Here is a 13,529-nt window from a genome sequence, read left to right on the forward strand (position 1 = left end):
TTCTCCTGAAGTATCTAGCATTGCAGTAGGAACCAACAGACACTGGTCCGGATTTATTAAAATGTCATGCAATGCAATGCAGCAAGACAACTTGCTGCACTGCATGACAGGGAGCGAGCAGGAAGGCGCCATATCTACAAAGATATGATGCGTTCCTGCTCTCTCCCTTCGCTAGTGCACTGAGGACTGCCTAGCGTCAAGGCAGGGAACCCTGCACCATGGTGCAAGGGTTCCTGCGTTACAGACAGGATGTTTTTTGTGCAGGTAGGGGCAGCTTCCTGCACAAAAACAATCCTCAGACGCCTTTTCGTCTTTATATGTGTGCTACAGAATGCAGCACACATAGAAAGAGGAAATAACGAGGAGAAATAAACATATTTATCCTTGTTACGCCTCTGTTCTGCTGGAGTACCATTTTGATGCATTTCCAGATTCTCTCTTACTATTCTTAGTAAATCTGTGAATGCGCCAAAATCCATAGGTGAATGCGTGGGAACCCCCAGACTCCACCCATGGAACACCTCCCCAACGCAGTGCTACACAATGCAGCGACTTATGCAGTCTTGTGTTACTCTAGATTTACTAAGCCACGCAGAGTCAAGAATGGTTGCTTTGCGTGGGTAAGTAATTCTGACTTAAGGGTTTGTGTTGACTATCGTTACTGTGTATGACTCAAAAGCAACACAAGCCCATAGCAAATCTGGACCTTGGTGTTCATGTCAGCAACCCACTATCTATCCTCTTATGTTATTAAAAAAATAATAAAGGATAACAGAAAACATAATGATTGAAAATGCAGGAGAGTTATTGAAAGGTCAATGTAGCAACACGATGAGATTGTAGTCTAGAGGTCGTGGAGCCAAGTGCAATTGCTGGCTATATAATTCCGTGTATGTTTTTAAGATTCTTCACAAACCAACAATGTCCATCAACTGTTGTGTTAGTGATAGTACGATTCCATTTTTGTGTGTATTCACTTTCATTGGAACAGTACGGTACTTTGGACACGATAATGTAACCAGAGGTGGAAGACAATAATTCCCATTTATTGTACATTTTGTGGTAGGCCTGAACATCAATAAAGAAGTGGTTCCCTAAATTTGGATTGTTTTTTGTTAGCAGAAAACAAATTGACCTTATTTCTCTTGGCATAGCAGTAGATGTGCTGGACGGTCAAAGACCCTCAAATATCAGGCACAACGCATACCTAGATGCTGAATGGTGTTTTCAACCACACTGCCATCAGACCGTGGGTCGTCTAATTGGTTATTCACAAATTGTGCACTAATACTGCTTTCAATCTTAAACAAATACACATATTCTTATGCTTTCCATTCTTTAAAAAATATATATATATTTTTAATTTTATGAGGTTTCAAAATCCTGCATTCTCTTAATCTTAATTTTATGTTATTTATATCAATTCATTTTGCAGCACTTTCAATATGAACAATTCATTTATGCACAGTGAGAACTTTGTCATGGGAAACTTGTGCTGTCTATCAAAACATTATATTTTCTAGCAATGAAATCCAAACAAGAAAGAAAACATGTGGTCGCATTAGGCCCGGTCAAGATCACCACCATTTTACATGCTCACATTTAAAATTGACATCCTTCTTGAACGTTGACATTTGACAGACTTTTGCTTGACTGCCTGTATGGATAATGTTTCATTAAATAACTTTACTTACATTTACACATATTTGTAGGCACATTATGAGAGCCTTGAACATTCGGCACGAAAGCTAAGGCTTACTGCGCAAAATGATGTCAATTATTTTTCGCTCTGCAACAGCTTTGTTAGGGTAGAATCAATAATAACAGCCTGACTAGGACTCTAACATGGCAACATGGGTGATGTTTATTATATATACGACATCACTCCATTGTTTACGTAGAGGAGCATTTCAGGGTTGTCATGTTCAGACGTTGCACATACCACCTATTACCTTGCTAGGTTAGGAGTACAGATGGTGCACTGTGAGCTAGCCAGGACTTAAGCCAACATATCCTGATGGTGGGCTTGGTGTTGATGTTTATGTTGTCCAACAAAAGCACAGTTTTACTGAGAAAGTATAAACCGTACGACAAAATGAAACAATAATTCACCATTGTCCGCATTCTTTAGGATATTGTAAGCAAAATCATGACATATTTCTATGAAAATCCCTGTTTCTTCCATACTATGTAGCCATGAAGCTTTTGTGCGAGCGAGTGTTTCAGCATCCTACCTTGTGACTATTTTACTATTGCTATATGCGTTTTATGTATGTTCATTCAGAAGTCCTTCTCTATGGAACATACTTCAAAGGGAATGAATTGGAGATGTTAAGTAAATAGAAGGTTACTCTATATTAAAGCAATAATTTACAAACTTTAGAACACTAAATGCAAGGAATACCTAAATGAGGTTTTAGCTTTGTAAGTCTAAAACCCTTGTCTGGACGAATGACCGTACTGTAGGAGATCCTACAAAGGACTACCCAGAGGATCAATACAATCTTGAGAATTGAGATGAGACAAATGCAATATCCAACTTTGGAACTTGTTAATCTGAGGGATCTCAGGGAGGGAATTGAGAACACAATCTTCACCACCTGAATAAAAATGTTTGCAATATTGATATTGACAAGACGTTAATCTTCTTCAATTCTCACTGGCATTCAATACACCATTCCTTATTTGTCTGTCATACATTTTCAGGTTGAGAAAGGAAGGGGGGGTTGAGTTGGGTGAAATTGAATATGTTGGTGATTTGAACAGTTTGATAGCAGGAAATTAGTCTAAGTAGATGATCTTGCTCCTGGTGAGGTTGAGCACAAGATAGCATGGAGGCAAAGAGCATTGGAAGCCAGAGGGGTAGTAAGTCCACTGACTTTGCATGACTCTGCAAAGAAGAGGTTGCAAAGGATGAATTGAGCAAATGTGAGGTGGAAGAAACTAAACAAGAAGCAAGGTCTCAGAGATGTTGTCAATGGGGAGAAGGGAAGTGGACCTTGGGCACAGCCTTGAGCATCGCTGACTAATAATGAGGCAGGTGTGGAGGAAGAAGGAACGCTGGAACACTGAGATGGACCACGACCAGAACTGTGCAGCACCAGTGATACCCAAATGTGACATAATAGTCAACAGTATTATCTTATCAAAGTACTGACTGGAGGACTGGGGTTATGAAGTTAGGGATATCGATGTGTGCTATCTCATTGTTGTGCGTTTGCTGGAACCAGATATGCAGAAGATTGCAGTGTTAGTTGGTGGTGAGCAGTGGAATGAGTATGTTAAAAGACCAGTCTTTTCTAGGGTTTAAAGAGAAGGAGGGAGAGCCCCACACAATATTCAGACAGAGAGGAATGATAAACAAAATCAGTTGTTATTGTATCAGAATATCACAGTAGTTTTGAAGGAGGGAGTGTAAATACCAGACAGTAGGAATCAGTTGACTTGACAAGGCAGCTAGAGACATGCGAGTGTTGTTTAATTAATAGAAGCATGTGGCAAGAGTGTTTGAGAGAAAAGATGTGAGTATAGGTGGGGAGAATAGACTAAAGGAAGAAGTGGTCTGAGACAGATTACTGGAGGCAAAGGATGTGAAATAAGGGATGCCATAATCATTCAATTTTCATTGGTAATGAGGCAGAGTTTTTTTTTCAATAATTGAAAACACAGTGATGGGTATATATGGTGCGCATAGCACGGATTTCATGGCCCTGTAGGGCGCGCATAGCAGGGATTTCATGGCCCTGTAAGGCGTGTGTTTGTGGGGCTCCATGTTGTTTCCCCCACCAGCGCCCTCCTTGTTGCTCCCACCACACTTGCGTCAAAATAAAGGATTTGCATTACTTATTTTTTTATTTACCAATTTAACTCTGTAAACAGAAAAGCCTCACTTGTGTTATTTTGTAGGAGCAAATGCCTACAAAATAACGTGGTTGACATGTTATAGTGCCTTTTTTTGTTTTCTTTACCTATGCTGCACAGCATCAGGGATGCTTTACAGCATGGCTAAAAATCATTGGCAAAACCAACAATTCCCAAACGCGAGACCTATTGACTTTTGTTAATGCTTGTTTAACATTGTGTTTATAAAGCTTTTAAGTGACATTGTGACATTACAGCTACATGTAATTTTAGTGGTTGTATGGGTAGTGATTTATTCTTGTCTCCTTTACAAATAAGAATAAAATGTGTTGTGTATCTGAAATGCTTGCCATCAATAAACATCACTTGTAAAAAGGCCCGATCAGTCAATGTTATATTATTTAAAAATGTGTATTGCAAGCATATGGCCGCTATGTTTAGGTGGTTGCATTTTTTCAATTGTGTGGCATAGGAAAAATAACCATTACACCATCTTGGTTTTAGCAATGCTTATTTTTCTTAGTTTTGGCAAACAAATGGTGAAGGTGTGAATATTGATTAGATAACACCACGTGACATGCACTAAATATGCAAACAGATCAGGAAACATGAGACAACGAATATTGCTTTTACACGAATGCGGTTTTGTTCAACAGTAGACATGCTTATATAGTGGTGGATTGTCCATTGTGCAGCACACTTAAAGACAAGTGCTTAGCAAGTCGGGATAATGATGGACTTATTTTAATAGGGAATTGTGGTAACTGTATAGGAAGGTGCAGCAGGAAACGAGTCTAAATAATACAGTGTCCTCATGATCATAAAACATTAATATGACCGAAATCTTGTCAACACAGGAGAAAGCAAAGAGGAAAGGACTTTCCGGAACTGGATGAATTCCCTGGGAGTAAGTCCATATGTGAACCATTTGTACAGGTAAATATTAAACTCTGTATTATATTAGCTACCCGATTGTGACATGGTTATTTTTCAGTAATCTTTATTGGAATTGTCTTAACAGCATAGGTTAAAACAAACACAAATACCCACTAACGTCAGATCAACAAACACACACAGCAAAGTCAATATAGCCTCTTTTGACCGAACGTTCCCACACACAGCAGGAGATTCGAATGCATATTAATTATCAGTCACGAAGACGCCACACAACACGCGATGACTTCCTGAAAGATAGAAACCAGTAGTCCAACCCTTTACATGCACTAGTCCACATATGTAGCCATACTGTCGACACCACCCAATAATGCCCAGACATGTCCAAACAGGCAAAGGTTTCTGTAGGCGAAGGTCGTGGGAGGGTTGAAGTGGGATGCACGCTGCACCTTCCTTCCACCAATAATTCTGCTCCTCCTCCTCGTCGTCACCGGGGTGGGGTCTTCTCAAATGATCCAAGGACCAAATCTCCTCTACAATTTCTAACACTAGTCTTCAAAGCCATTATTATGACTTCCACAGGTACCTGTCCGATAGCCTATCCCGATATACTCCCTTCCACGACTTAATATCAGCTAATCGACATGCCGAACTGCACCCGAACCACCCCGATTCTAGTCCTTCTACCTTCTGGGAACACTCTTTCGCTGACAGATCTGGCTTCCCCGACACTACCTGTGAAACACCAATAGAAAACCTCTCTTGGACCTTGAGGGTGATGGACGTCAGCTTTCCCTGCTGAGACACCAATAGTAGAAATGTGTCAATTATTGTATATATAACTGAAGCAAGGAAAGTGCTCCCTGGTCTATGGTATGTGCTTGTGCACATATTAAGATGCCTGCGTGTCCTTACGGTTCCTGCTCTCACTTTCCCCACCAATATTTGTTTCTCTAACTCCACCCAATCCCATTGATGTCTTATGTAATGAAATAATACAGGTTGCAACGTTGATCATTTTTGATAAAATGTTACTCTCTGCTCTAAATAAATAAATAAACAAAAAAGACCTCCACCATCCTCAGAGGTAGTGAGACAAAAGAGTCTCAAGAGGTGAATGATGATGAACTCTACAGAAACTGCAGGGCAACCAAGATCAGTCTAATATCCTGGGTGACCAGTGGAGGTGAGGCGATTTGTTGCAGACATAAGAGCAATTGCCCCAGAGCTGGAGAGTTGAAAATCTTACTGCAGAGGTGATAGTAAGCAATGAAATCAAAATCAAATTAAAATGCCTGAAACATCAATGAGTTAATAAGGTTTTTAAAAGGCAGTATAAAGGTAAGGTGGAAAGTAATTGGGTGGGACAGAGCTTAGAAATTATTCTTGTGAGAAGGAGGCACCCAAGTATGCATGAAAGAATTGGGAAAGATGTTAGGAATAAAATTAAAGAAGGAGGGTGCGCCCTGCTGGAACTAAAGAGGAGTAAGGTGTATTTAGGAGATATCTTGGGGTTAGCTCGAGCAGAAAAAGCAACGTATTAGCGAATCTTAGGCTGGTTCAAAGATGGAAAGACTGAATATTGGGATGCACTGGTAAAAACGGTCTTCTCTTTTTCTTTCTTTCTATTCTTTTCTCTCCTCTCCTCTCTAATTTTGGTTTATATATGGTATGGGTTTATTTATTTATTTGTGTCTTTTATATAGCGCACCCCAACGAGGTGTTCCGGCGCTTGTGCTCAAAGTACTAAATCCTGTCAGGGGACTCAGTTAGCAGAAAAGAAACATTTTGAGCGCTTTGCGGAACGGAAGTTCCTCCTGGATCTTGCGCAGGGAAATGGAAGGTTTGTTCCACTGGGAGGAGGCACACACTTGAAAAGTTCTACCCCCAGAACGAGCATTTTTAAATCTGGGAGAGACCAGTAAAAATTTGGAATTAGAATGGAGATTTCTGACGTTGCTGTAGGGACGGAGGCATGATAATAAATAGGCAGATCCATGTCCTTTTGTGGCCCGATAGGCCAAAGTCAGAGCTTTAAACTCGGCCCTTTTGTGGACAGGCAACCAGTGTAACTTACGACGATAAGATGTTATATGTTCTCGGAGAGAGATGCCACAAACTAGCCGAACAGCAGCATTTTGAACTATTTGCAGCCTATGCCACAAGCTTGTGGTTAATCCAAGGTAAAGACCATTGGCGTAGTCCAGATGAGATGTAATTAATGCCTGGACTATTGTTTTTCTAGTATTGCTAGGTAAATAGTTAATGAATTTTTTGATCATCCTGATTTTTTGAAAAACAGGCGGCGGAGACTGAGTGAACTTGGCTGTGGAAGGAGAGACTAGTGTCCCATCTTAGGTTTCTTACTGATTCCCTAGGAGAGGGGGCAAGGCTCAGATCCGCCGGCCACCAGATGTTCGTGTCCAGAGGGGAGGATTGATGGAAAAAAAGAACCTCGGTCTTTCCTGCATTCAATCTCAGGAAGTTATTATCCATCCACTGAGCTATGTCTCGGAGACAGTTTTTCAGAGGATCAAATGTGGTCAGGGTGGAATCGTTGTATGAGAACAGAAGCTGAATGTCGTCTGCGTAAGATGTCATCTTAATTCCTGTCTGGGAGATTAACTTGGCCAGGGGAGAAAAATAAATATTACATAAAAGAGGACTTAGTGAGGAGCCCTGGGGCACCCCCCATTTGAGCGGGCGGCTAGTGGAGGTGTAAGGTGGAGTAAACACTTGTTGTGTGCGATTGGACAGAAAAGAAGAAATCCAATTGAGTGCCATGCCCTGGATGCCTAGTGATCGGAGGCAGTTGAGCAGGACAGGGTGAGAGACGGTGTCGAATGCTGCGGAAAGATCCAGCAGCACCAACACCGCTCTCGAACCCCTGTTCAGCGTCCACCGTACTGAGTCGGCCATTTCTATCAGGGGCGACTCAGTACTATGACCGGATCGAAACCCGTGTTGGGAATAGTGGAATAGGCCGTTAGATTCTATAAATCCGGCGAGTTGCTGGTGCGCCAGTTTTTCAAGAATCTTGGCCGGGGCAGAAAGTAAAGAGATAGGCCTATAGCTAGCCGGGTTTTCGGGTCGGCATTGGCCTTTTTCAAGATGGGAACCAATAAAGCGTGTTTCCAAGATACTGGGTATACTCCGGTACATAGGGAGTCATTCCAGATGCCATTAAGATGGATATTAAGGGAAGGTGCAAGAACTTTATATTGCTTGGCCGGCCAGGGGTCATTAGGTGATCCTGACTTGCACTTGAGGAGTTCTTGAAGAGAGCGGTCTTCAGTGATCTCCTCAAATTTTGAGAACACTTGCGATGGAACGTAAGGGACTGGTGAGTTTTCCCTAGTATCATGACTATCGGAAGTAGGGAAGGAATCATAGAGAGTTGCTATTTTCTCCTCGAAGTAATCGGAAAGTTGTGTGCAAAGAGACTGTGACACTGGGGATTGGCGATTAAGGGCCTGGGGGTCAGTAAAGGTTTTGACCATGTTGAAGATCTCCCTTGCGGAGCCATGCGCCTTGTTGATCTTCTCCGCAAGGTAACATCGTTTGTGGCTTATGATCATTTTCCAATAATCTTTAATGGCGGCTCTGTATTTGAATTTGCTGTCAGCAGAGTAGGATTGTCTCCAACAGCGTTCAAGAAGCTTACAGGCAGATTTACATTTGCGAAGTTCATCTGAATACCAGGGCGCAGAGGGAGCTGAGTGATAAGTCTTTATAGGCCGAAGAGGGGCGATGGAATCAATAGCCAGAGATACCCAGCCGTTAAGATTGGCCAATCGTATGTCCAGGTCTAAGGTTCCTGGGGGGGCAGCAGAGGGAAGGTGGTCAATTACACAATCCGGAGAGATCTTGCTCCAATTTCTACCAAACTCCTTGGCTAGTATCCTTGGTCCATCTAGTTGATGCATGATGAGCGAAAAAGGAATAAAATAGTGATCAGACCAGATCACCGGGCTAGGCTCACTGATTGTGATATCCGAAATGTTTGAGCAAATGAGGTCCAACATGTGTCCAGCCTTATGTGTGGGGATGGTGATCAGCTGATTTAACCCACAATCGGTGAGGGTCGATATAAAGTTATTGCTAGACAAATCAGATGTATCCTCCACGTGGAGATTAAAATCTCCGAGCAGGGTGAAATTTGCATAGCGGGAACTGGCTTGAAGCACAAAATCTAGGAGGCGGGGTAGGTATGACGTGCTGGATTTAGGTGGCCAGTATACCAGCAGGCTAGAGCACGAGAAATTGGGAGTTAGTTTTATACAAAAGGGCAGTGCTTCAATGGATTCAATTTGATCATAGGGGAAGGACGAAATCGTCCAATGAGATTTATAAATGATGGCGACTCCTCCACCGTGTTTGTCACTGTGCCGGTTGGCGGATAGGATGTGATAGCCTGTTGGAATGGCTAGACACAGTGCAGGATTGGTTTCGTCTCCTAACCACGTTTCCGTTAAAAAGAGTAGGTCCCATTTTTTTTCATTAAGGGTCTGAAAGATGTCCAGGGAGTGTTTCACAAGGGAACGACAGTTAATAAGTCCCGCCTGAAGGGTTTGGGTCTTTTGGTTAATCTGTGTCGAGGACTTTAAAAGTGGGCATTGATGCGCTGGGGTGCTTCGGTTCTGTCTAGGGCCACATGCTTTGCAAGGGTAAGACTTGGCAGGTAGATCAGGGGGAATGGAGAGAAGGTAGGAACACTCCTTTGGTCTAAGGGAAAGCAGTTTCTGCTTGTTATACGAAATGGAGTCTAAGGGGCCAAAACCTGCAGTATCTCTGGCCCTGGCCCTGGAAAGGTCGCGGCGGGCGCAGACGGGCTTGCCTTTGGCATGCCGCCGGCACGCCCGCTGCGCTCGTCCGCTGCGCGGCCAGATGGACATGGCCATTTAAAGCGGATGAGGGTGGGAGGGAACAGGTTGCTGCACCGCTACCCGTCAAATTCCCCCAAGATGGCGGCTATTATGATGTCAATATCCCGTGGCAGCACCTAAATCGGCTGCGGGGGAGGCAGCAATGAGGTAGACACACCAGCTCTTCAGCGAGTGCAGGGAGTGAGGTAAAGTGTAGGTTTAAAATAAAGCAAAGTTCCGAATAAATCAAAATTCCACAATTACAAAGTTTTAAAAACGTTCTCTTCACTTTCCGGCTTCCGCCTCAGGAAGGAAGTATCAAGCATGGGTTGGGACTCAGTTATTGATATCTTATATATTTTACACGCTGATAGTTTGTAACTTTGATACGTATTTCTTGCTCGTATATTGGCCCATTTCTGTATTTTATTTGTTTGAAAAACTCAATAAAAGTATTTGAAAGAAAAAAAAAAGGAAATGAGTAAAATCAGAAAAGTGATTTTAGATGTAAAAGTTGTGCTATTTAGCATATGTTTCAGAATTCATGGTGACCCAACAACTTTTTTGGACGATTTTGTATTCTAATGGATATGAAAACAAGCGTAAACACCACCACAATCATCTGTGTGATTAGGTCAATAATACAGACTTTCCAATTTGAAATAATTAGTGTACATTAGCATATACCTTTGAAACTTGAAGAAGTGTCATTATTAATGTGATTTGTCTGTTTAGGAGTATCTAGTAAACACTTCAGGTGGAACATCACATTGTTGATTTTTATGATTAAAGCTAAATAGCCCACAATAGAGGGTTATACCAGCAATCAAAGGTCTGCTCCAGCGTCGCTGAGAATATATAATAAGGGAGCCGGCCTGTAATGGACCGACTAGCCTGCTAGGGTGGGCTATAAGGCTATTAGAACATACCAACCAATGAGAGCGGAATGTCCTAATTGAAAAAGCAGCCTTTTGGGAGACATGGCAGGTTTACAACTCCTCGTGCTTCGGAAACTTCAGTTCTTTTGACAACTTTTGCTGTGTGTGTGTGCCTAAAGTGTGATGGAAAGTTCTGGAATCTGCAGGTAGCCACAAACGTCCTCCACCCCCCCAGCATTCTCCCATGTCTCCCGATAAAAATGGTACCTCACTTGTGTGAGTAGGCTTAGTGCCCGCGACAGGAAACGGCCTAAAATGGAACATGAATACATCACATTTTTCCACTCAAATCTGTCCTTTTTTCAAAGTGGATAGCTGTGGATTTTTGGCCCTAGCTCAGCCGGCACCTAGGGTAACCTAGCAAACTTGCACATTTTTGAAAAATAGACACCTGGGAGAAATCCACTGTGGGGTGACTTGTGTGCTCTCACCAGGTTGTGTTAACCGGAATCCCTTGCAAACCTCAAACTTTGATTAAAATACACATTTTCCTCCCATGTCTGTGATGGAAAGTTCTGGAATTTGCGGGGAGCAACACATTTCCTACCACCCTGAGTTGCAACATGTCCCCCGATAAGAATGCGACCCCACTTGTGTGACATGGCCACAAAACCATGGCACAAAAGGTGCTAAAGCACTACAATGATAGATAAGCAATAGGGGTAGCTGCTGTATTTCGGGCTGTTTTATGGTGCCACCCTTGCAAACCTATGTTTTTGAAAACTAGACAACTAGGGGATTTCAAGGTGGTGTGTCTCACATGGATCCCATAAGGTTTTCTTACCCACAACACCCTGCTAACCTTATACTTTGACTGAAATCACAAATGTTCCTTATATTTTTGTGATGAAAACTTCGGAATCCACAAAGTTGTTGCCCAACTTGTGCTGATAAAAAAGCTGCACAACTTCTTTGGCTGGGCTTAGTGCTTGCAACAGAATGGATTAAACCAAGATCAATGGGAGCCCTTGCGAGGGGACTCTCACTGATGTTGGTTTGATCCATTCCTGCCATGGTTACTAGGCCCAGCCACACAAGTGGTGCAGCGTTTTATATTAACAAAAGTGAGGTAGCACTGGGTGGTAGGAATTTTTGGATTCCTCCTGATTCCGGAAGTTTCCATCACAGAATTGCAAGAAAAATTATTGATTTTAGGCAAAGTTTTAGGTTTGCAGAGCATTGTGGGTAAGAAAACATCATGGGATCCCTGCGAAGCACATCACTCTGGACTCTCCTGGAAGTCCACTTTTCAGAAGTGTGTGGGTTTGGTAGGTTTCGCTAGATGACAGCTGAGCCAGTTCCCAGTTAAAGCACCTACCCCTATTGCCAAATTTGGCTAGTTTTTGTCAGGAAAATGATCTTTCCATATTACATTTTGGGGGTTTTCCTGTGGTGGACACTAGTGTTTGTGTTTTTATCAGAACAAGTGGGGGAATGCTGGGCAGTAGGAATTGTGTGGATTCCTGTGGATTCTGGAAGTTTACATCACAGAAATGCTGGGAAAATGAGTGATTTGGGGCAGAGTTTGAGGTATGCACAGCATTGTGGGTAAGAAAACTTCATGATATCCACAAAAGGCATACCACCCTGGACTCCCCTTCGATTTCTAGTTTTCAGACATTTCTGGTCTGGTATACTGCTTCCTTGCTTTACTGAAAACGGCTTCCTTGCTCCCTTGACCACTACTCCCCTGTTCCCTTGATCACTGCTTCCATAAACACTCCTCCCCTGCTTCCTTAAACACTGCTTCCCTGCTTCGTTGACCTCTACTCTCCAGCTTCCTTGCATATTGCTTCCTTGAACACTAATTCCTTGTTCCCTCGACCACTACCCCCTGTTCCCTTGAATACTCCTTCCTTGAACACTGCTCTTCTGTTTCCTTGAGTATTTCTTATTTCTTCCGTGCTTACTTGAACCCTGCTCCATTGACGACTACTCCACTGTTCCTTTGAACACTGTTTCCATGATCACCACTCTCCTGCTTCCTGAACACCTCTTCCCTGCTTCATTGAAACTGCTTCATTGCTCTCTTAAATACTTTTTCTCTGGTCCCCACCTTTGTGCCCGCTTATTCTTTGCCTTATTTTCTTTCCTCTTCCTTTACTTCAGGTGCTTTTTCTCGAATTTTGGTTTCATCTTTTACCAGTCCATTGATATTTCTACTCAATTTCTATCATCTGCGCCACTTATCATTTTCACTTTGTAGCACCTATGACGTATTCTCTATTATTAGCTTTTGTACCCCATAACGCCTAATTAAACCCTTACTTTCTCCAGATGTGACTATTGCTCATCTCCGTTTGTTGAACTACCTACATTTGTATGCTTGGGGGTCTCAATCTATCCAGAACACTTCTGTCTGTCATCTATCTTGACCCCTGTACCTTGGATTACTACCCAGTTCTTTCCGTTTAAAAATTGACATTCTGTGCCTTTTGTTTTTATTTCTCTTTACTCTCTTCCCACTTGCCTCTGCTCACTTCTTGCTATACTTGCTTCATCCTCTCAAATCCTCGTCAGTCTCCTGGGCTCCTTCTTGATTCTGCTCTGTTGTTGACAGGCTGAGGGGAGAGTGAGCTCTCTGAAAGATGCGCTCCTTTCAGTCTTTAAATGTTTAAATCTTACATGTACCCAGGCTTTTTACCCAAACCTCACCGGTAATCCATTTCTGTCATTCACAGACACACTTGTGCCCTGTTACTGTGTACAGCTCCTCATCAAAAACACCGTTATTTGAAATCATAGAATTAATTAATAAATAAAGTTCAAGATCTGGGGCGACTAGTAATATGCTGTCTTGAGGTTTGAGATCAGTATGTGTGACTGCATTTGGTATCATGAACATTTCATCAATGAAATGCAGGATGAACTGTGACACACGACTGGGGGGGGGGGGGGTTAAAGAGTGTGTTTTTCCACAGAATAAAATAAGCATGGGCTGCTAGTTAGTAAGATGAGACTTCTGATTTAG

General features: G+C 42.4%; 1 protein-coding gene across 2 annotated transcripts in view; it reads left to right on the forward strand.

Moving 5' to 3' along the window:
- The window catches only part of PLS1 (plastin 1), a 470,894-nt gene that overhangs the window by 417,295 nt on the left and 40,070 nt on the right, over window positions 1-13,529 (forward strand). For both annotated transcript variants that reach the window (XM_078666421.1, XM_078666420.1), the window contains exon 11: window positions 4,719-4,797. In XM_078666421.1, the coding sequence (XP_078522547.1) occupies window positions 4,719-4,797 (79 nt within the window). The remainder of the gene's footprint in view (window positions 1-4,718; window positions 4,798-13,529) is intronic.

Source organism: Lissotriton helveticus, chromosome 11 (genome assembly GCF_964261635.1).
Source record: "Lissotriton helveticus chromosome 11, aLisHel1.1, whole genome shotgun sequence".
Lineage (NCBI taxonomy): Eukaryota > Metazoa > Chordata > Amphibia > Caudata > Salamandridae > Lissotriton > Lissotriton helveticus.